This window comes from Rattus norvegicus, chromosome 10, assembly GCF_036323735.1.
Source record: "Rattus norvegicus strain BN/NHsdMcwi chromosome 10, GRCr8, whole genome shotgun sequence".
Classification (NCBI taxonomy): Eukaryota; Metazoa; Chordata; class Mammalia; order Rodentia; family Muridae; genus Rattus; species Rattus norvegicus.
In genome coordinates, this window is record NC_086028.1 from 50172708 (window position 1) to 50197070 (window position 24363).

At 46.9% G+C, this 24363-nt stretch overlaps 1 protein-coding gene across 7 annotated transcripts in view; it reads right to left on the reverse strand.

Annotated features, from left to right (window-relative positions):
- The window catches only part of Arhgap44 (Rho GTPase activating protein 44), a 167304-nt gene that overhangs the window by 17984 nt on the left and 124957 nt on the right, over window positions 1-24363 (reverse strand). For all 7 annotated transcript variants that reach the window (XM_063269017.1, XM_063269021.1, XM_063269020.1 and 4 more), the window contains 9 exons: window positions 22218-22286; window positions 19774-19855; window positions 19245-19372; window positions 13338-13449; window positions 12898-12979; window positions 7576-7656; window positions 5102-5215; window positions 3857-3948; window positions 2687-2867 (listed from right to left, as the gene is read on the reverse strand). In XM_063269017.1, the coding sequence (XP_063125087.1) occupies window positions 2687-2867; window positions 3857-3948; window positions 5102-5215; window positions 7576-7656; window positions 12898-12979; window positions 13338-13449; window positions 19245-19372; window positions 19774-19855; window positions 22218-22286 (941 nt within the window). The remainder of the gene's footprint in view (window positions 1-2686; window positions 2868-3856; window positions 3949-5101; window positions 5216-7575; window positions 7657-12897; window positions 12980-13337; window positions 13450-19244; window positions 19373-19773; window positions 19856-22217; window positions 22287-24363) is intronic.

A 24363-nucleotide genomic window follows, 5' to 3' on the forward strand; every position in this document is an offset into this window, starting at 1 on the left:
TGTGTCCACACTTTAGTGGGCAAGTTAAAGCCTTTAACATTTTTCTCAAGATATTTTAAAAGCTCAGAGATGGACAGATGTCAAAGAATTAGCGACTTCTGGTGGTGCTCAGTGGATGTACCATGCTCTCCTTTCCCTCAAACAACTGCGGGCCCCTCTTCCTTTCAGAGTTCAGAAGTGACCACAGTACTGAGAAATCTGTTACTGGGCAATTCCATTTTTGTCTGAACATCACAGAGTAAACTATGCTGACTGGGACAGCATTAGATGACATAATCTCATATGACAGTCATGTGCATGAGCTACCACTGCCTAAATGTCATCACGTGGTTCATGGCTTCACAACATGCCCTGTCAGACAGTTCTCTGAGGGTTGGCTTAAACTATATTTTCTATGAAATACAAGTTTTAAAGCACACTAATTTTATTTCATGTATTTCAGTAATACATAGATTCATAGGGTAGATGGTAGAAATAAAATTTTGATTTTATAAACTTAGATTTAGTGCGTGCTTGTGTGTGTGCATGTGTGTGTGTGTTTGTGTGTGCGTGCACACACACATGCAAATGTACCACAGCACACATGTGGAGGACAGAGGATAACTTGTGGGACTTAAGTTCTCTCCTTCCACCATGTGAGGCCTGGGGATCAGACTCACGTCATCAGGTTTGGCAAAAACGCCTATCCACACTGAGCCTCACACAGGCCCCAACTTCAGATCAGTGTGGACACACCTCGGAGAGTTAGTTCATCCCCAGTGCACTGAAGCAAGAGGACTTCACCAGAGAGGTAGCATCAGCTTAAAATGCCATTGGCCACTGTAGAGGACAGTGCAGTTGGAAGAGCCCAGTGGCTCTGAGGCATTTTCTTACGGCTCAGCCAGCACAGCATCTACCCGTGAGGGCATGTTGACAGTTCAACAAGGGGTCATGTGGGAACCAGACTGCTGCTTGGAATGGGGTTTAAAAACATTGCCCAGTGTGCCTGTCAGTTTTCTGTCTCTCGTACATTCTAGTTTGCTCCTTTTTTTCTCTTCCACATCTGAATATCTGAGAGTTTCTAATTCCCCCACCCATGCTAGATAGGGAACAACAAACACAGCACATACACAGATAACCCCACATGCATCACACGTTATCTCTGTCGAGTAAGGATCAGAGGCAGAGACAGTGACCTACTGAAGCCAACTGCCCCCTCCTCCCACAAACACACACACACACACACACACACACACACACACACACACACACATACATTGAAGGACACAGGCTTAGGCCTCCTCTGCAAGTCCTCAGTGCCAACTCCCACACAGAAGGAGGCAAGGTTTGATTTCCACTCATCCACAGGTCCCCCAACCCCTTTTGGCATTTGTCTTTGCAACACATCCTGGTGGTTCCTGGGGGGGGGGGTGCTTTAGTTCCTACCATCTGACCCTGACTGGGTATTCCATGTTCCCACCCAGAAGGAGCAGCTGTAGAATGTGACTGTATGTATTTAATTCTCAATCACAGTTTACTTAATTGGCCGGCTTGACAAACCATGGTAATCCACTCCTGCAGCAGGTGTACTGACACCCTTGGTGAGCTGGACTCCATCAGACCGTACGCTCTGAGGCCACTGAGTGAGTGGCTTGCTTGCCGTGACTCACTGGAGTGAGTTATGTAACCTGCTTATGCCTCTGTTGCTTACTGAGGCAGTCATGTTGTGTAATTAAACATTATGTAAACTGATTTAAAGGGAGTGTGGAGCGGCTGCTCCTCCACACGCTCACACACTAAGCTGGGGGTACTTGAACTTCCTTCAAGTAGGCAGACCGTGGGCTACTCCCAGGTTAGCGTTTCTTTCTAGCCTCACAGAGAAAGCTATTCATCAATGGTGCTGTACATGGGAGCTTAAGATGGCAGATGAGCGGGTCTACAGTGAAAGCAAAGCCAATGGAGAGGCAGGAATGGCCACACGTTTATACATGCTGGCCTCTGGGAAATTCTACAGTATCGATGTTTATCTCCACATAGGCAGAGCATTAGCTCTGTCCCCCACTGGGCCACACTCCTAGCTACACGTGGGTGAATTCTAAGTCAAGATAAAGCACTTCTGGGCCAGGAGTGTGCCTCAGTTGCCAGAGGGCTTGTCTAGCATGCACAAAGCCCTGAGTTCAATCCCCCTAGCACTGTCTAAAACCAAGCATATGGATACACACCTAGAATACCTGCATGTGGGAGAGGGAGACAGGAGGACTGTGATTTAATGTCATCCCTGCGCATACAGACAGTACATGGTTAGCCTGGGCTAATTAATAAAATACTATCTCAAAATAAGTAAAACGATAAATAGGGCTAACTGTGATTTTTAAAAAAAACTTCCCTTCATTGACCAACCCTTCTTTATTTGCAGGGAACTAATCATACTGATGGCAATCAGGTCAGCTAAAAAGGCTGTACTTACCTCTGGACCAGAAGGGAAGCAGGCCAAAGAAACCTGTCCCACCCAACACACACACACACACACACACACACACACACACACACACACACACACGTATCCAGAATGAGGTCCCAACTGAATTGCTACACGCGGCCTCAAGTGTCATAGTAAGTACTGCCTTCCTGTCGATTCTGGTTTTCCTAAATACACCCTCCCCCAAACCAAATTTCCCAATGCTGAAGAAGAGGCACTAGCTCATACCCATCCTTCTTGTAAAACTCCAGCATCATGTTGTCTGTGGCAACACTGAGGGGCCGGCGGGCCTGCTCTGGCTGGCGCCGGTCAGCAGGGTCCATGTCTGGGGAGGGCATTGAGCTATAGTTGGCATTGTGGTTCACGTGGACCGGACTCCCATAACTGCCTGTGATGTTGAACTCTATCTCTGCAGGGAGAAAGAATCCGTGTATGTGATCTCTTGTGAGCGCACACCCTTCCGGGACAAGAGAGATGCTCACATGCTGCCTCTAGAAAAAAAGTCACCTCATGGTCTACTCCACCTATATTGATATTACCTTGCCATACTGACCAGTCAACAAAGTGACTTATGACTTATGTGATGAGCAGATCGGCCTTTAAGAGAGAGAGATAACCAGGTCAGCCTTGACTGCTGGGATCCTGGCCTTAGTAACATTTTGTCCTCACGTAAGTTAGTGGCGATTGACATCTAGAAGCTCGCCTCCAACACTTACTACACATGATGGACAGGACCAACGTGTTGTTGTTTTAACAACTATGGCTACAACTGTCGTCTCTATAGAATGATCGCAGAGAAACATTCGTGCAGTGAAACTTCTTTGGCTCATAACATTTTACAGATTCCCTGTAGAAAGCTGCCCCAAGTGCCTAATTCTGAACCAGGTACAAGAAAGCAAGTCACTGCTTTGGAGCCCTGCTTTTACCTGCCGAGGGGCGGCTCAAAGAACACCATTTAAGTCAGTAAAAAGGTAGCGACCAGGTGATGGCAGGTCCTGGACTGAAGAACTCCCCACTCCCACTGTACCATCAGGTTCTGCCACCTCTGCATTTGGAAAGTGAGGAGCTTGGAGCTATTTTGGGCCAAGTTCCACATTTTGTAGGTGTGAATAAATCACGGTGTAGCTGTTAGGTCAGGAGAATCCGTGGACCTACTTGGTACAAGGCACGCACACCTGGATGACAGAAATGTCTCCTGGTGGGCGGGGGAGGAAGGGATAGAGAAGGGAGCAGGCGAGGCTCTACTCCAGTGCCTGATGCATGTATGGGGCTGGGGTGTGAACAAAGCCATCCAAGGCCTGGGTACACACACCTGGCTTCCCAGGCCTCAGGCTCAGAGTGTGCTTCCCGTCCCCACTTCTGCCCTTCTGTCCCCCAGATGTGGGTGCTGACACATACCCCCAGGGAAGAACCAGTCTGCATGCTGAATAATAGGCTCAATGATGCCAACGATCTGCAGGGAAACTGTGGTCATCATCTCGGTGATGTTCCTGCAGGCAGAGCAGAGCAGAGAGGTTAGTAGCTGAGCGGGGGGCAGCTTTGCAGTCCTCTGGGCACTGGAATTCTGCAGGCCCAGGTCTTTAGCCACTTTCTGGAAGCTCTGCGAACCGCATTGCTCCTGGTGAGCACACAATGCCTGTAAGTCCTTTTTCAGCACAGGGTAGCTTATCTGCTTTGCAACTCCGCTGCCCCTGGCAGACAGGCCTCCTCCCTTTCCAGTCTAGAAGCCTGGACTTCCTGAGAAGTGCTCTCCTGTCCCTTGCCCTCCTCTGTCACGCTCCTTGGAGGTTTATGTTCGTCACAGGAGACCACACTCAGACCCATAGCTCTGAGCCTGTCAGTGAGGAAGATCTATAGGATTCTATTCCTCCTCCTGGCCCCAAGAGAAAAGAACAGGCTAAGATGTGTTGGGGACTGGTTCTAAAGCTTTGATTTAATAGGGAATCTTTGTGTCCAAATGCTGAAGCTCCTTGTCCCCAGTTGGTTTTTGATCAAACAATAAAGATGCCAGCAGCCAATGGCTGGGCTAAGGGAGACGGGGCATGACCTTTACATTTGTGAGGGTTAGGAACTGGAAAAAAAGGAGTCAGAGAATCGCCATGACTTGGGGGAGAAGGATGGGGCACAGGAGCTACAGGAGAAAAGGCCAACCAGCCATGTGAGATTTCAGGTCAGTGGCCACTGGCTACTTCTCTGATTGGGCCTGGGGGGTAGCCGGGGAAGGTTCAGGAGTGCTCAGCCTTTGAGGTAGCCAAGACATTTTAAAATTAACTGGTGTGTGTGTGTGTGTGTGTGTGTGTGTGTGTGTGTGTGTGTGTGTAAATGTGTGTGTTTATGTGTGTATATGTGTGTGTGTATCTGTGTGTGTGTCTGTATGTGTGTGTGTGTGTTTATGTGTGTGTGTCTGTATGTGTGTGTGTTTGTGTGTGTGTTTATGTGTGTGTGTGTATGTGTTTGTGTGTGTGTGTGTGTGTATGTTCCATTTGTAAATCCTGAGCTCCTGGGCGAGTGCGAACGTGTGACCTACCAGGAGACAAACCAGTGTAGTCCAAACTCACTGCTACACAGATGACCCAGGGCCCAGGCCTCCTGCCCTCCAGCCCATGCCTGGCACCCTAGGGGGCCTCTCCTTCCTGTACTCACCCCTCTGACTGTGGCCAAAGGAGGTTGGGTCCCAGGACGATTGCCATGTTACTGGGAGTCATCTTGTTTACATCCTGATATTCAGACAGTTTTGATAAAAATTTGATCAAGTATCTGAAAGGCAATGAGAAGAGTCAGGTTTAAGTGGGGCTCAGCACAGTCACTGTCTGGCAGGACGAAATAGAAACTTTTCTCCTGTAGAGCCTTCTTGACAAGGAGACTCACGGATCCTGCAATATATCATGAAATGGAAATTCTGGGTTCCCCAATGCAGACAGACCCACTTAGATGCTCACACATTTACTCCAGTGAACAACCAGTAAAAATCTCTATCCATCCTTGCCCTTTAGTACAGGACGCTCAAGGTGTGTCTCTCACCGTACCCTGTTACCCCTCATGATCTCTGGTTAAGTGCCTGTAGATACACACAGACTGTGGTCTTATGAACCCTCACTTAGGCTTCTTGTGTCCAATGAAGATGCAGCAATTCCATTGGTAGGAGAACACCCAAGAGAAATACGCCCATGCACAAGCTGCTAAGACATTCGGTGAGGCATTATCTGTGGTATTACTAGAGCTGAGGCCACTCAAATGCCCTTGAAGGAGTAAATGCATGTCTGTAGAATGTTAGTAAGGCTTTAAAAAGAATGGAAATTTGACCCGTCCTGTATGTAGGTGAGCCCTGGAAATATGGCAGAAGAGGAGACAGAAAAGGCTACACAGTGCAGTTTTACATTATATGAACACCCAGAACAGGAAAGTGCACCATGCGAGAGGCTGGATTAGTGACCGCTGAACTGAGCTGGGGTGGTGAAGAATGGCTGCAGTGGAAACTGGGTTTCTCCATGCAGTGATAAAAACACCTCCAAAATGGACATTATTAGCAGGTGCACAGCTTTGGAAATGTAGACTCAATCCCAATGTCACCTTTAGAAAGACACAGTGGTGTGTGAATTATGTCTCAATAGCATTAATTTTTTAAAATGAGAATGAAGGAGCTGTGCACAAGGTAAACAAGAAAGGCTTAGGCATACCACACTGAGAATATGCTTGCCCTCCCGAGAGGCCCCAGGGCTGTGTTTTCTCCTGGTCTCCTAGCTACAAAAGGCTGTCATCTGAACCCTTGGGTCACAACAAAGAAATTCTTTGGAGGACTTTAACTCCTCTTCTCTCAGCCCAGCAGAGAGTGCACCAGACTTGGGGGTCAAGTCCAAACAAGTAGTAGCCATATTATTCCTGTACCAACTCTACCCCCAGTCTCTCCTGACACATTCTAGAATTAGAATAGAATATGGGATCTCCAAGAGCAATTGACCTGGATCCTTGCCAGTGGCTGATGGTTGGGATCACCAACACATAGTGCGTTGTTCACATTTGACTCGTGTCTGGATACTTTTAAATGCAGATTTTAGTAACATATACCTATAGTTTACTTTGTCCATTTGTATATTGCTAGGCAACCATCATGACCATCTACCCATCCCCCGGACCAGTTGACCTTCTCAAATTGAGACTGTACACATTAAACAATAACCCCTGTATTGTCCACTGCCCAACCCTTCAGTACCCATGACTCCAGCTACTCTCAGGATATACATGGGACCAAGCCTTTTTGTCCATGTCACTGTAAGAACCATAGGTCCACTGTATGTGCACAGTGCATTGGATTTATCCATTTATCCGCCTGGGGACACGTAGGTTATTTTCACTCTGTGAACCTCGCTGCTATGAATGTAGGTGCATAAACATCCAGTCTCTGCTTTTGATTCTTTTGGGCATATGCTCTGAAGTGGAGCTGCCACACATGGTAATTCGGGGTTTAGTGCTTGAGGAACAGCCATTCTACTGCTCTAGGGATTTTTAACAGGGGAACAAAAATTACCCGGTAGACCGAAGCAGAAGTTGAAGCTGAAAGCCTGCATCTTAAGAAACAGGGAGGAGAGGAAGCAAACAGGAGAGGAACGGGGCAGGGCAAGGAAAAGAAGCCAAGGGTGGGGAAGGGTCTGCAGCAGAGAGGTGGCAAGAAGCTAAGTGGTTCCCTGAAGAGACACACATTTGTGAAATTCTCTCCTTCACTGCCCTGCCTGTGACTAGCTCAAGGTGACATTTGCCTCCTTCAGCTCCAGAGTAGGTCAGCCACTCTTATAAGTCCAGTGACCTCAAATAATGTAGGTGGTCTGCCTTACTCCTTGTTCTTTCCCAAACTGAGAAACCGTCACAGACTTAGCCAATGGCTGTTGGGTAGCCCCTGGAAATATTAGTTTCTGTTCCTTAGCACAGAACCTATCAATGCACCCCCTGCCTATCTTATCTCTTAGGCTGTTTGAAGCTTAAAATGGACCACGCATGCTAACAGTACTATAGATCCCATAGGTACTTTCCATGACCTTTATCTGGAGGGCTGGGGGTGGAGGGGGTGGGGCTGAGCAGCAGGGCTAAGTAAGCCCCATCCATTCCCTCCTTTCCCTACTCACCGGATGTTGTTGTGGTTGGCCTTGGGCAACTTCTCACAAGCATTCCAGAGAGCCTGAAGTCTCTTGTCTTGCTCCTGGATACTAGGAAATTGACAGAAAAAGCCATTGGTTGAACAGGGATTGAGGCAGCCCTGGTCACCAGTCCTCACTAGTCTTTATCATGGGCTCTGGAGACAATCACTGCAAATTACTATACTTAAATACAGGAGGCTATTGTCACTTCTCCTGCTCTCCTCCAGTCCTGCCCTACACTACTTTAACAGAACTTCATCTGCACGGATCACAGGTCTCAGGTGAGCACACTGAACAGGCTAACTAATGGTGAGGTCAAGAGGCTAGACAGCTGTGGAGCCAGGGCTCTGGGGATGTTTGTTGGGAGAACAAGGCATCAGCTGGGGGAGACCGACCCGGCTGCATGCTGCAACCTGCAGCTCCACAGACATTAGTCATTGTGTATTAAATCCCTCCATATCTGACATAAACTAAATGCTCCCCAGATAACCTGAATAAGTAGGCTGCAAAGACATAAATAAGTCCATTTTTTCAAAACTTTTAACTCAGCAAGTGGACAATGTCCACTACCTGAAAGGTTTCCTATGACATAGAAATTCCCTCTGTGGGTTTACCAATCAGTCTCTCAGAACTAAATCATTATTTATAGGGCTAGGTTTTATAGAAATCTACATCCAGGCCTACAGGGTAAGAAAAGTCTGATGCCGGAGAATCTTTTCTCCTGAAGATCCAAAGAGGAAACAGTAGCGGAGTAGGGCCCACACCTAAGGTGTGGCCATCCCCTTTACATGTCATTGCTGGGTGTCCCTAGGGTCCTCCTACTGATCTTGACCTTCAGAGAAAAGCTCTCTGTATGAGCACGAAGGAAAAGAGCATATATATCCATGTTAAATATGTTCACGGTTAAAGTAGGTCTTGACTGGGAAGCCATGAAGTAGCCCTACTCCCTGGCCTGGTGGGAACTTTGTCCTCCAGGAGTAACACTTCCTCACAGAGCTGGTGTGACCACTCTAAACCAGAATGCGACCCAAGTGCCTGGCCCTGCTGCTGGCTTGTGCAAGGATCTGTCCTGTGCGAGGCACTCTCTGTGGCAGCAAGCCAGACCCACGTACTCTTCGGATCTTCATCTCTTCCTAAGCAACAGTGTGTGGGAAGCACTTCTTTCTGCTAGCACCTAGCACTGGGCCAGGCAGAACAGACTGAGCTGTAATGGGGCCACTGTGCTAAAGCCAGGGAAGCAAAGTGAACTTTGGAAACTGGGATAGTTTCCTAAAACGGTCGTCTCCCAGCAGCCAGAGAAGCCGGAGTTGCTGAGCCAGTAGGATCACCCACCCTGCCTCAGCCCCTTGGGGAGTCCCTTTAAAACCATTACTTTTTGTTGTTTCTGTCTCTTCGGGCTTTTCTGCCTGTAGAGCCTGCTTGCTAACCCCTCCAGTTATTAATTCACTAAAAAAACTCATTTCACTTTATGGAATCAAGTTTTGTCCAGTTATAAAGTGGAAAATGAAAGCCGTTGGATTTTTAAGCTGAATTTGTCTTCTGATAAAGAGCAGATGATACTTGACCTTTCAAGGAATATAAGTCAACAGACATATATTAAAGTGAGTCTCTCTGTGCCTGGAACTGCCCTATGGGCTGGGAAGAAGCCCTCAGTAGAGTTCCTAACCTATCAGCCATACCAACAAGCTAGACATCCATACTCTCCCTGGTGCAGAAGCAACAGGGAAGAGGAAGGAAGGCTGCCAGGGAAGGCTTCTCTGAGGAGCTGACATTTAAGGTGGGGCAGATGGTATCCATGGGGAAGAGGTCTCAGAGAACAGACCGTCGGCCAGTGCTCCTGCCTGAGGATGGTCTCCTAGCCTCTGGTCCCTGCTCCTACTTGCATCACGCTGTCTTGGCATGCTCTCCCACAGAGGCACTTCCTTTACCAGGCCCCCAAAAGCCTCCTCAGTCTCAGTCAGTCTGCACTGTCCTGGTAAGCTCTCATTTTAAAGATTACATTTTATTCATTGTTGAGAGCTTTTGGTGCCACTTCTAGGAATTTGGCATTTGTCACTGGGCTCAGATAAGAATGTCAGAAACAGTGACCATGGGGCTTTGTTTACTGCTTTGCTCAATTATTACCTTGTGTGATTCTTTTGCTTACGACTTAGTTACTCTCTTGTGTGATCTCCTTGTTCACTACTTCGCTGGACTATGTTGTCTTCGATCTAAGAACTGACCATGTGTTTGGCTATACCTGGAATGATGTAAAAGCAGGCTGCGGAGAAATAAAGCTACTTCAGCCTCAGCGTGGGCTGGAGTCTTGTTATAATCTCGTCTAACCGTTTTTCTTCTTCAGTTCTCACTCCCTCGCTTGAGACTGTGTTGACTGACTGAGCTAGCTTGGTCAACTTATACTTCCACTGTTTCATACATATATATGATAAATGGTAGTCACACCTGTCTCTACGACCTCATCCCATTCCTCTGGGACCCTACTGGCATGTTCCCTTCCCGTTGTCACGGCTTAGGTTTGCTATTGGTTTGTAATCCACTGAGTTCAGTCAGTTCAGCCCACCGGAATGCTGGCTATCTTCCTGGCTCAATCTTATGAGGTTTGCAGGAGTCCAACGCCATGTCCTATCCAGAAGCCAGTAGGTCACAGTGGCTCCTTTCTGTCCTCCAGCTCTCCTCCTCCTCCTCTTCTTCTTCTCTTCTTCTTCTTCTCCTTCTCCTTCTCCTTCTCCTTCTCCTTCTTCTTCTTCTTCTTCTTCTCCTCTTCCTCCTCTTCCTCCTTCTTCCTCCTCTTCCTCCTCCTCTTCCTCTTCTTCCTCCTCTTCCTCCTCCTCCTCCTCCTCCTCATCCTCCTCCTCCTCCTCCTCTTCCTTCTTTTTCTTCAATGTCCCCTGAGCTTTGCGGAGCAGTTTTGATACCCTGTGACGAGCTAACTGATGCCCACTGCAAAGAGAGGCCTCTCTGACATTAGTCCTGATCTGGGATCCTCTTCTCTCTCCTGTCCCACCTGTATCATAGGTGTCCAAGGTCCCCTCAGATTTGTCTATACCCTGCTGCGTCATCCCCGAGTATAACAATCTGGATCCAGCCAAGTGCCTTCCTTTGTGAAACCTAGCCTCGCTTCACAGGACCAAGGTTATTCTCTCAGCAGCTTGGAGACTATGGAGACAAACAGTTCAATCCAGATCTCTGAGAAGCAGGCCCAAGCCTGGTATCTTCTGAAAGTGTAACTTAGAGACTTTGATGTTTACAGATGTTGGGGAATATCTCCACCGGGGGAAGTCCTTTCCTTACAGGATGCAACCCTGCCAGGCAGGTCCCATCATTCCCCACAAATCTTCAGCATTAGAAGTACTTATCATTCAGGGCCAGAAACAAGTCCTTGTGTTTCCAGGGTCCAGTGTCCTTGTGGTCATCGGGACCACTCCTTTCTTCGGATGGACAGCTACCTTTTCAAATGAAGTAGAACCAGGGTGGCTCTCAGCACACGCAGTACTACCCTTGTCACTTTCTCTAGTTTCTTATGAAGAGCTCTTGTCTATGCAGTAGCACCACAGGGCAGTTTCTGTCAAAGGATATGTGCTCAGTTCTTGCTGGAATCTCTGTCTTGTTCCCCAACAGCATGAAGTCGGTGGCAGCATGCGGAAGCTCTAGGACTGGAGCTAATCAATCTCTCAAGCTTGTGTGTAAGCTGGCAAGGAACTTGCTGTCCAGCACTGCTCCACCTCAGCGTCCTCATTTGTCAAGTGAGGGAAATAGCCTGGCACACTTCAGAGAGTTATGAAAATTAGGTGGCTTAAAGATGTTTATCAGATAGAACAGTGGCAAGCCTCGAATAAGCATTCAACAGATGGTACCATTTATTAACAGCACAATGGAACCTGAGACCCTCCCTTCCTAGGAAAACACACAGACTATATGTTCACCAAAGTATGCCTCTGTTCTACTTTGGAAGACAAACAACACAATGCAATTTGACTTGAGCCAGCCTTCTCTAACTTGATATATTTAAGCATGCCTCCATCTTGAGGTAAGCAGGATCTCTTTGAGCTCAAGGAACGAGTTAATAAAGAAGGGAAGAGTAATGAGCAATGCCCATTTGAGGGGACGAGTGTGCTAATGATAACCCTGGTTTGATCACTGCACAATATACCCACACTCTGACACATCACACCACATCCTAAGACCTTGTAGATGATATATCAATTAAAATGAATGATGATTCACTTGACAGAGATGAGAAGCTAGGCTGGATGCCTTGGGTAGCCTTGGGTGGCCAGATCCCATGACCTTGGCTCCCAACCTGCTCTCAGAAAAGCGTCTTCTACCTGCATGATCTCTACTCTGGTCTCTGCCATCCTGGCTGTGGTACCAATTCTCCTGCCTCATGTTGCCTACTTCCTCACTATGGTCTTTTGTATTTTCTTAAGATAGTTCTTAACCTATGGACAAAGGAGAACATGTACCTTGATGAAGCCCACACAAGCAAGAGAAGAGAGTGAAGAGTCACAAAAGCAAGCCACACTGAGGAGCCCCAGTCTGTGGCTTGCCTTGCCTGTGGGCTATACTGGCTCCTAGCCTCCTAGTTCTGCTCCCTCAACCTGATCCTTGGGGGCATGTATTGCATCCACTGTCCACACCACAGTGTTATTAATTAATTGTTGCTAAAATATCCCTGTGACAGATATGGATAAAGACCCTGAGATTACTCTTGTCTTGTTCTTTCTGCCAAAAGAAATCACTGTTATTTCCTAGTTGGGTGTACACACACACACACACACACACACACACACACACACACACACACACACACTCTCACACACACACACCCCTCATGTGTCCTCCTCAAGTTGCCGATTTCATTCAACAGCAGACCTATCTTTCCTAGTAGCCAGAGTGGCTCTATTAACTTTTTACTTGCCTCAGAACATGAGGCAATGCTCTGTCCCTTCCTCATGAGCCATTAGTAACTTCCCAAATAGAGTTGCTCACAGTGTTCTTACACGTGCTCTTTTGGGAATGGGGGCTAACAGTCCTTCATGATAGAAAGAAGAAGGCTAGTAGCTGGATCCCAGCTCACAGGCTTTCACACTTCAATGAACCTACAGACAATGAAGTAGATCAACTATTTACATGCCATTGGGCATTCTAAGTAATCTATGGATGGCTTAAAGTACACATGAGGTTCTATGCAAACACTATGCTGTCTGCTTTGTAAAAGGGACCTAAGCATCCAATGGTCCACAGATACATGCAGACGATTATCATCCCCATAATCCCAACCCATCTCACAATCCAACACTGGGTACTCACTTAGAAGCCTGGATCCATTCATCATAGAGTTCAAAGGTCATAAGAGGCTCTGGCAACTCTCGGAGATAAGACTTCAAAGCCCCTGGGCATAAATACAGTAAGCTGTTACAACACAACAGGACAAACTGCATCAGCCTGCATTGCTCCATTTGGGCGTGATCCTTTGGGAAACACAAGATTAAACAGTGGTTTCCCACATGAATAGTTGCTAGGCTTCGAACGTACCTGGGCCAAACATTACAAGTCCCGCCTCTTGTTTCTCATATTGCCTCACCTTTCAGCTAACTGTACAGCCAAGGGAGTCTTCCTTCAATGATCAGAACAATGAGGCCTGAAAGGGGGCCCTAGGTGGACATCTGACGCCACTGTTCCAGACAGTGCCACACACTGTCCATGAACCCTTCCCTGTGAACCCTGGCTCAGAGGTGGAGGGTACCTACCTGCTATGGCATGGGGGTCTGCTGAATACTCCTGGACATCCACCACACAGCAGTCCAGGGCAGCTTTCAGCTTCTTCAGCTTGGAGGCTGAGGGGGCTACCCGGAAGAGGCCCTACCAATAGGATTGAGGAGTGAGAGTGTGGTCAGCAACAAGAGAAAAACAGAGAGATAGAAAGTCCACCTGCTCTTCCCTCTGGACCAGCCTTTCACCTAATGCCATGTTCCGAGGCTACAGCTGGCTCCTTTCTTAGGCATCTCCTTCAGACTTGAGCATCTCAGGAGTCCACCATGCTGTTCCCAGTGTGACAGTTCACTGCCTAGTGGCTCGCCGAACTGACTAAGTATATTGCGTTTTGGAACCTTGGACTCTCAGGTGCCTGGTCCTTTTCACACTGAAAGTAAATCTTGGAGAATCAGCCTGAGAGCTATCAAACATGAAGGTCTAATAACTTGAACAAACAAATGTCTGTGTTAATAGTTCTCAACCTTCCTAATGCTGCGACCCTTTAATTCAGTTCCTCGTGCTGTGGTGACCCCCAGCCATAAAACCTTTTTCGCTGCCCCTCCATAACTATAATTTTGTTACTGTTATAAACAGTAATATAAATCTGGGTATTCCAGTGGTCTTAGGTGACCTCTGTGAAAGGGTCATTCAGTGAAAGCCTAAGGGTCATTTGACCTCCCCAAAGGGCTCAGATCCACAGGTTGAGAATTGCTGGTCCATGTGCAGGAGCATGTGTGTCCTTGCATATAAATGGGAGGCACAAACTGAACTAAGTAGCACCTGTGTCCTCGGAAAAAGGGTACATGGCTGTGTCCTGCAAAGCTCCAGCCTCCATTCTTAACATTACTTCGGTGTTACTTCACTTAGGTCCAAATAAGCAGCCTCAGATTATAAAGTAAAACTGGGGTAATGGGGGGTTTGAAAGAGAAGATAAATGCAGGTCGGAGTGGGGAGGAAGACCTGGACCCGGGGAGTGAAGTGTGGAACCCTCTGGCTTTCTGCTATGCCTCTTTAGGTGTCCCCCAACCAAAGAGTAATTAACACGGTCTCTTGGTGTGCCTAATTTATAAATCTAAGAGAGTGAGCAGACATAGGAAGGAACAAAGCGATACACGATTTGGTGTTTTTTGTGTTTTGGGCATTCCACCTTATGGAAAAGGGGGAAAACATAAAATCAGCAGGTACAGTTGGCTACATAACACTGAAAGCTTGCTTTACTGAAGGATTATGAATATAGCTAGTTAGTTCAGCACAAGGGTGTCAAGGGGTTTGCAGGGCACACTGGAAAAATGCCAACAAAGGCAGAGTAAAGCCTAAACATGAGAGACATCCACATATAGGCTGAGGCATAATTCAGGGAGAGCAGATGCCGTGGGAGGAATCCTCAGAGACGCCGAGGTACAGATTGAGGAGTAGATGACTGTAATAGACAACAACCTGGAGTTGGAGAGATGGCTCAGCGGTTAAGAGCACTGACTGCTCTTCCAGAGGTCCTGAGTTCAATTCCCAGCAACCACATGGTGGCTCACAACCACCTGTAATGGGATCCGATGCCCTCTTCTGGTGTGTCTGAAGACAGCTACAGTGTACTCATATACATAAAATACGTAAATAAATCTTAAAAAAAAAAGAAAAAAAAAAAGAAAACAACCTGAGAGAGAGGAGGGTAGAGGCCTATGTTTACCGGGGCCCTGGGGGCCATGGTGCAGGACAGTTATGGTAGCTGTATCAGGTAGCAATGAGACAAACAAGTCTGGTGCTGGCCACTGGACTTGACTTGGATAATCAGCGAGGACAATTTGAGCTATAAGATGATGGGGACTGTGGATGTTTGAATGCGAATGGGCCTCCATGGATTCATATGTTTTAATACTCAGTTCCCGGTTAGTAGAACTACTTGGGAAGGATTAGGAGGTGTGACATTGTTTGAGGAGGTGTGTCGCTGGGAGTGGACTTTGAGGTTTCAAAAACTTCATCCTATGTCCAGTTAGCTCTCTGCTGCAGTGACAGTTTTGGAGTATATATATATATATACATATATATATTATAAGAATATGTTTTCATTTTATTTCCAAGTATGAGCTATCAGCTGCTTCAGACTGTCCACAGCAGCTGACCATGATCTGCCTCATGCTCTAGCATGGGTGCTGTTTTTCCGGCTGCAGACAGTTTCTGCAGTTCTGTGATGTTTGGAATTCTGGGGACTTTTCAGAGGGTCTATAAATGCTAGAGCCCAGAGGTAGGTTGGGTCGTTGGTTGTTGTTGGTCGTGGTTTTTGTTAAGTAGTCATGCGCAAAGAAGAAACAACAAGAAGAAATCAGATATCCTGATGGTGAAGATCAAATTTGCCCCACAGAATCCGATGCCCCTAAACAGCAGGAAGTAATCTAATGGTAACACCTCCCCATGTCTGGCCCCCAGGGAAAGCTCTTTCCTTTCCTCGCTATCCCTCCGTTCTCCTATCTAGTGTTAGGCGGTTGAGACGGGGGAAGAAAGCGGAACCCACAATGTAGCAATAGGCGACACTTTGCCTCCTGCTTAAGGATGAAGATGTGAGCTCTCAACTGTCCCTGCTGCCATGGGACAGGCCTGCTCTGCCATCCAGGACTCTACCCCTCTGAAACTATGAGCCCTATGTTAAATACTTTCTCTTACAAAATGCTTTGGTCATGATGCTTTGTTACAGCACTAGAAACGTAACAAAGACAGGCACAGAAGTAACACCACAAGGAGAGAGGGAGTGAGTCTTGGCAGGCACATGGCAGTGAATGTTCAGAGTGTTTCTTTGGAATTGTGCTTCATAAAAAAAACACAGCCAATGAGCTAGGGAAAGGAATGGGAGACTCCTCTGAGCTATAGGGGACATATTTCTTTTCCAGGTTGAGGAAAACCTAATCATATTTGTTAGTAAAAGAAAGGAGGTGAAGCAAAGTGGGAAAAATAAGGCAAAAGGTGGGAGGTGGATCTGTCTAGAGGAAGAGTGTTCCTGGGAGGGCAGAGACCAGAGAGGCAGAGATAAGACAGGAAACATCTGAGGCCAGCTCAGCAGCTGATACCGACTAGATACTTGACAATGCTAAAAACGTGCTGTTACTTATAGCTTATAATAAGAGTCTGCTTCTAATAGGCAAGGATTAGTGCTGGTAGAGAGGAACCAAGGTGACTAGGATATAAGACTCATTGTTTTATATTTAAGTTATTCTATAATTAAACAATCAAGGCTCTAGAGCAAGTTTTATATCAGCTTGGCCTATAGGATAAGATGCTGCCTCAAAAACACAAAAATAAAGAAGGAGTAAAAAAGGAAGGGAAGAAGGAAGGAAGAGACAGAGGTAGATGACAGATGGAAAGACAGACAGACAAGTAGACAGACAAGCAGACAGGCAGGCTAGAAAAGACCAGTTAGCCTCCTCCATAAGATTTCCTTAAGGACCAACGAGACCCTTTTTACCTTTTTCACTGATAACAACTATGAAATTATACCAGTGATTTAATAGTATAACGACACAAACAAAACGAAACCCCATATTTATTTCCCATCCTTTTCAGTGTATATGAGTAATATAAGCAAATGTGGGCAGGTGAGGGACACCAGAGGAGAACACTGGGTATTTCCTTTATTGCCCTCTGTCTTTTGGCCTTGAAAAGGGCTCTCTAGCTACACCTAGAACTCACAGGTCTGTGGTTAGGACGGAGTCCAGCAAGCCCCAGAAGTCCTATCTGTGCTCCCTCCTGCGCTAGAGTCTCAAGAGTGTACTTGAGCCATTTCTTGATGTGGCTGTTGGATACCCCAACTTAGGTCCTCCTGCTTACACAGCAGAAACTTAAGGACTGAACTATCTCCTCAGCTCCATATTTACTCTTTTCCCCTTTGAAATTTTATGGTTTTTATATTTAGTTTTCCATTCTTATTTTAAGATACCACCCGCGTTTGAGTGATTAAACTTAAAAGACATGCATTCACTATTTATCAGTTGAATTTGATGACAATTTTCAGCCTCAATCCTTACTTTATATTCCTATGTTTATGCTTTCTCATGGAGAAAATGAAATCCAGGTATCAGCTAGAGCTACAGCCTAGTTTTCTTCAATTGACCCTTGGGCAATTTCTACTAAGTAGGCTGAGTGATATTAACAAGGGTCGCTGGACTGTGAGCAGACAGGGTCTTACTATGGAGCCCTGACTGGCCTAGAACTCACTACATAGACCAGTCTCTGCCTCCCGAGATCTGGAATTAAAGGCGTGCATTGCCATGCCTGGATGGCCAGTCTGTACATTGAGAGTTGCTATTCTTGACCCATTTCCAATCCATTTTGTGATTAGGTTGACATTATCCTTTAGCTCTTCTGGTTCTTTACTGGATAGTAGATGCCCAATTTCTTCTTTGTAAGATGCTATAGTTTCTTCCTAAAGAACCTGAAACTCTCACACTGAATATTGTCTTGTAGTTTCTCCTCATTAGCCTCCCTTGCTTTAAGTCTTTTTTTCTTCTTCTTTACAATATGCCATTACTTCTCAACACATTGTATGAATCCAGTGTTAGAAAGGACTCATAACCATGGTAATCAACAATAATGCTACCTTCTCTCATCTGACTCTCTAACTCATCAATGGCTCTATCTTTGTTTAAAATGAGACAATCATATCCTTCATCATAGCCATCATATAAAAAACTGCCCTCCTGGAGCTAAGTCACCCACATTTTTGCACTTCAGTCCTGGTTTCTCCGCCCCTGGTATACCAGTGAGCAAGATATTCAAAAGTCTCATGATCCCCGGCCACACGCGGCCAGCTCCTCCAGTCATGTGCGCTGTAAATTTTATTTTTAAACATCTACTATGTAGAATAGGCCTGGTACACAAAACTCAGCCAACATAGATGTGCATTACGCCACCTTCTCTCTCTTCCTCAGCCCTCAGTTTGTCTTATCTGGTCTCACAATCAAAGAATACATTGGACTAATTATGCTTGTTAGATGAATGCTAGACTCATCTCTTCCACTAAGTTTATAAGCCCTCATTCCATGATTATATTTCTCAGTATCAAATGACTCATCTCCTCCAATGTGTTTATTTTGTTTAGTAACAAATGGTAAGCACGTAGCATGTCCTACACCAACACAGAGTGGTTGATCAGGCTAAAGGAAGATGGCATGGAGATGTTAACATAGCCTGCAGATGAAACCAGATAAATGACTGACTAGGCAAGACAGAGTGACTGCCATCAATTCCTCATAGCCCTTCCTCACAGGACACTCCGAAAAGAACATTCTAACATCCTGATCAGTGAAATTGTGAAGATCTGAACAAAATGGACAGGTAAGAGTGCTATCCTGAAAACCAGAAACTTCCTAACACAAAGGGAGAGGGAGAGGAAGAAGAGGAGAACCTAGAGAAAGCAAAGGAGGAGGAACAGCAAGAGGGAGGGAAGAGAGGAGGAGAGGGGAAAAGGAAGGGAAGGAGAAGGAAGAAGAGGAAGAAGATAATTAGAAGGAGACAAGGAGGAAGAAGGGGAGGAAGGGGACGAGGACAGAGGGAAAGGAAGACATAGAAAAGAAGGATGAAGAAGGGAGAAGGTAAGATTAATAGACATAAAGGCAGCAACAGATTCTTCAAATCACCAAATCACATTACATATGAAGGACTGAGATCTAGAATTTCATCACACAGCCTTCATGGGCACCTGTCGATCTCCCATAGCCCCCTAGTCTCTCTGTAAAAGCAAAACTTCTCAAGAGAATTCAGTGCCTATTAGTATGTGCAGGAGAGACAATAATGCCCGAATTAGCACATCTTGATTTAGGGATTTATGGTGGTGATGTCACAGGGGAGAAGCACCTGCAGACCCCGCTTCTTGGGAGAGCAAACCAGCTAAAGGGCAGCTATGGATGCTTTGTGCCTACCTCCTCCTGCATCCCACACTCCAGCAGCATCGTCACACACGCCTCGATAGGGAAGGCGATCTCACGGCCGCTGATCATCAGGTGCTCCTCCAGGGGCTTCCCAAAGGAAGGCTTCTCCACCCAGGCCTCTGGGGAGGGGTGAGCAAGAAAGGGGCCATTAGTAGCTTCCCAAGGCCACCTATAACAGACTCTTTCTCCCTTTATCCAGATTCTGTACACAGTACCAAAGAAACAGAGGGTCCAGATGAGCATCCATTCTGTGGCTTAGTGGAAAATAGAAAGGCACAGAGAGAACTGAACCTGTCACCACTGGGGTTAATGTGACAGCCACACTACACACACCCAAGTCATCCCCTTTGAAGGGTGAAGGGATGAGCTCAGCTTTGGGTCACTGATGAACACCAGCTCAGGGAGGTCCCAGCTCTTTTAAACATGAATGTTCCCAGTGAGCACAGGTGGGGAACTGTTCTCATCCAGGAGGGCAAGCAGGCTCCCCAGCCTCCCAGCTCTGAGGGAGGCTTGCACTTACCCTGCTGTGCTTTGATCTGAGGCAACACAGCCTGCAGCAGTGTCAGCGACTTCCTGTGGTACTCAGCTTGCACTTCTATTAGCTGAGAAAACACAGGAACAAACATCACGCTTTGCCAAAGGGAAACAGACTTCTACAGTGGCCTCCATTCTTCACAAAGGCACTTGCTCATGGAGGGAGCAGCCAGGATAGCCCTCAGCCTCCTCCAGTGCTTCAGCCAGTATGGAAAAAGGGGTCTTTCTGTGTGGAGTCATAGGCAATAGGAGAATCAGGAAGGGACAGGGGAACCTGCCTGAGCTGGATCCTGGCTTAGAGAACTTGCTTTGGATCACCTGACCTCACCATCCTCACAGCTGAAGGTAGCAATAAAGATGCACCAACTGGTAAGTATAAACAGAAAATACATGCTGAGGTCCGTTTGCCTGTAAGACATACACGAGTTAGAGCAGCCAGTGTGCACACTGACTTCTGTGAGTCACCTGAACACGTAAGTGCTGGGAAAGCACATGGTTCTACTTCACATATACAGCGGGAGGCATAATGGCGTTGACTACAGCCTCGTGGGCCTGGGAACAAACTCTTTCAAGGTGTTCTCCTTACCACCCAACCCATTAAAGAAACAACTACAGTGTTGCTTAGGGCCAAGGAAAACTCACGAGCAAGAGTGACTTCATTTATTTTCTGGCTGCCCAGCTCCCCCAAACTAAACAAAAGCCTGGCATGGAGCATACACGATGACAGCATTAGTGTGGGACAAAGGGAACTGGAGGCCTGAGAAAACACTGCATGGAAGCCAGGGAAGCAGCCCCACAAAGCCTGAGTGCTGAGGATTAGGTTGGCTTCAGCAACTCTCGAATTCCGTAAGTCAAATCCATGGAATATGTCTGAAAATATACTACTGTAGTGGCCTGAATGAGAAGTGGACCCAGAGTCTCCCACAATTGACCACTTGGTCCCCAGATGGTGGTTCTGTTTGGGGGTGCAATTCAGATGGTGGGCCTTGCCGGAGGAAATATGTCACGAGGAGCAGGCTTGGAAAAGCCTTTCTACTTCCGGTGTGCTGTCTCTGCTTCTTGATTGTATTTGAGGATGTGAGCCCTCAGGGACCTTCAAGGCTGGCTGCTGCCAAGCCTCCAAGATGAACCCTTATCACTCTGGTAACATAAGTCTCAAATAAACCCTTCCCTGGAAGAGCTGCTTTGGGGGTATGGCGCCTGACAATGGCAACAGAAAATTAATCAATACAACTACTTTGAAGAAGACATTCCATATTGGAAGTGATACTTAGCAGCTCTGGGGGGTGTGTGTGTGTGTGTGTGTGTGTGTGTGTGTGTGTGTGTGTGTGTGTGTGCGCGCGCGCGCGTGCGCAGGGGGAAGTACAAAGGTTTGCACCCCTATTAATGCAGGAAAGTGCCACAGCCCGCAGCTGTTCACCCGATGTACACCACTGAGCACTTTGTACTTTTCACATCCGTCTGCCTGCTACTCTCTCTGAGTCATTTCTTTTCTTATCCTGCCACTTCTTTGGTCATGAAATGAAAGCTGGCGGGTTTAGGGCACAGGTACACTCAGTGTCTCCCATGTGTGATTCCTCTGTCAATGCTTTTCTCTCACTTCTTTATTGAGCCTTTTATTCACTCTGGCAAGGAGCCAGGGCCCAAATCCTCAGGACTGGCTGACGGAAGCTCAGGTTCACTCAGACCCTGTCTCTGGACTCAGTCTGCTTTCACTGAGAAAGGGCAGTCACCAGGACAAATCAATCGCTGCCTTTTGAAATTGGCAAAGATCTTCAATATAAACAGACGCGCCTTTGTGGGAAGCTGAATATCTTCCTATTCCTCTCTAATCCTTTACTGTCACAAATCTAGGTTTCTCAGCGTGGGTCCTCACATTTCCTGGGTTAGGCAACTCTGCCCGTCTGGAGCTGCCTGTACATCTGAAGAGGTTTAGCGCTTCCCTTTTCCTACCATTGGCACAGTGCTGTCACAACCTTCCTGGGACAACCAGAGGCACCTATTGACTCCCAAAGTCCTCTAGTTAAGGGGGAAGCATCACTCTTGGTTGAGGACCCCTGCTACCTTTTAACTAGGCTGTGATAATCCTCAGGGACGGGGTTCTGGTTTAAGCTTAGGTGTTGGAACAAATCTACACACGGACAGAATTCACCTAGAGATTGAACCAGCAAAGTGCTGCCCACCCCGCCCCTCACTTCCTCCACTGATGCTTTCATGCAATCAGAAGGTCCCTTTCTTATGCCCACCTTCCTTTGGCGTCTCCACCATAACAGCCTATAAAGACTCTCTGGGGGGCTGGGGATTTAGCTCAGTGGTAGAGCGCTCGCCTAGGAAGCGCAAGGCCCTGGGTTCGGTCCCCAGCTCCGAAAAAAAGAAGAACCAAAAAAAAAAAAAAAGACTCTCTGAAGTCTTACCTCGGTGAGCCCTTACCGTTTGAAAGTAGTTTGCATAGTCAATTTCTTTGGCCACAAAACTGTACATGTCAGCGGAAAGCTGGTCCTGTGCACAGCAAAATATATAGACAAGGTTAAAAAAATAATATTGGGGGAGGGTGGCTACCACCTGTCCCAGACAGCACGGGAGGAAAGGGCTTAAACTCTGCTGCACCCGATTTTCAATAGTATGTGACAGGTCAAATACTCTTCGCATGGGCCTTCCTGTGTTCCAGCCATGGTTCTAGAAATGAATGACTTTGGAGTCTACCATACTAGTAGTTTTCTCAGAGCTTTAACTTATGGGCTAGCAAATCCAAGCTGGTGTAGAGCAGTGATGTGCAAATGAGCTCTCTACACCTCCACAGCTTGCCCTGTCACCTGAAGCAACTCCAAGCACACACAGTGGCTTGCCTCTTCTTGGCTTGGGTTACTTCACCTTCCTGCTAGCCTCCACCCTCAAACTGACTGGATGACCATGAGCACATGGGAAAGGAGCAGAGATGCAGTGATTTGCAGAACTCCCAGATAGACAAGGTCCACAGTGGGGAAGGACTGCTGATTGAAAACTTGGCAGATTCTGCTCCTCCTATGGTGCACGCAAATGTAGCAGAGTTCAAAGTTCTTCACCACTAGGCTTTCCATCGACTTGGGCGGCAACGGCCTAAGGCTGCCCTGGAATCTGGAACATTTTATTCTGAGAAGAAAGAGTTTTAGTTCCAGAGAGACAGCCACAACACGCACAGTAAGTGCTCTTGGAGCAGCATACTGGTGCTTGAGGGTCTTGGGGATGTCACTCTGTTCTTCTATGGCATCCAGAGGCCATAATCCCTAAAAGAAGCACTCACTGAGAGGAGTTGGCACACAGGAATCAGACAGGCAGAGCAATAACCCACAAAGCCAACACGGATCCTGAAGGAACAGAGGCAGGCAGCCCAGCAGGCACTGCAGGAAGAGTTGGCCTTGTGAGACCTCAGGCAGTCGGCAGCACCACTGGCCTCTCCAGCTTCCCACTGAGCTGGTACCTTTGAGAACACAGTGAAGGAAAACATGGCCAAGTCCCTTTCCAGGATCCTTACAGATCCTCTGGAGAGCTCACTAGGTTCTCTCACCAAGTTTTAAGTGGATTTGACCGGCCTGAGCTTGGTCCAGAAGCAAGAAAGAAGAGAGGAGGAAGTGAGTTAACATCCATTCAGAAGTACCTACGTGCCAAGCTTAATGACACATAGAATCCTCACCTGACACTTTGAGGTTATTCCTCGTCTCCCGGGAAATTCACCCTTAAATCTTCCATCACCCGAGTTAAGGCAAGTCGACATAAATCAAACTGCAGCTTTATTTGCCCACTTTTGGGTGACATTGGGGATTGAACTCGGGGCCCTTACATGATGGGGAAACACTTCCCCACTGAGCTACATCGGTATTCCCTTAGATAAGAACTGTGCTTCTAATTTGGGGTCCTCACGTTACACAGTCCAAGGACCTTTTCCATCTGTTGACGATTATCTCAACATGCTCGGCTTGGTAAGGCTTGAGCACCATTTGCTAAATGGACAAACAGGGACATGAAGTCCCAGAGCAGGCAAAGTTCCCAAAGAACAAAACACTCCTTGCTTATAATGGCGGAGTAGTATTCTAGTATGTAAATGAACCTTATTTTCTTTATCCATTCTACAGTTGAGAGACATCCAGGTTGTTTCCAGCTTCTGGCTATTATGAATAAAGCTGCTATGAACATACTTGAGCAAGTGTCCTTATGGGATGGGGGAGCATCTTTTGGGTATATGCCCAGGAGTGGTATAGCTGGGTCTTGAGGTAGAAACTATTCCCAAATTTCTGACAAAATACCGAATTGATTTCCAGAGTGGCTGTTCAAGCTTGCACTCCCACCAGCAGTGGAGGAGTGTTCCCCTTGCTCCACAACTTTAGGCATGCGCTGTCCTTTGAGTTTTTGATCTTAGCCATTCTGATTGCTCTAAGGTAGAATCTCAGACTAATTTTGATTTGCATCTCCCTATAACTAAGGATGTTGAACATTTCTTTAAGTGCTTCTCAGTCTGACACGATTAAAGATACTCTGTGATGCTCGCAGACAGGAACCTAGCATTACTGTCCTCTGAGAGGCTCCACTCAGCAGACAATGG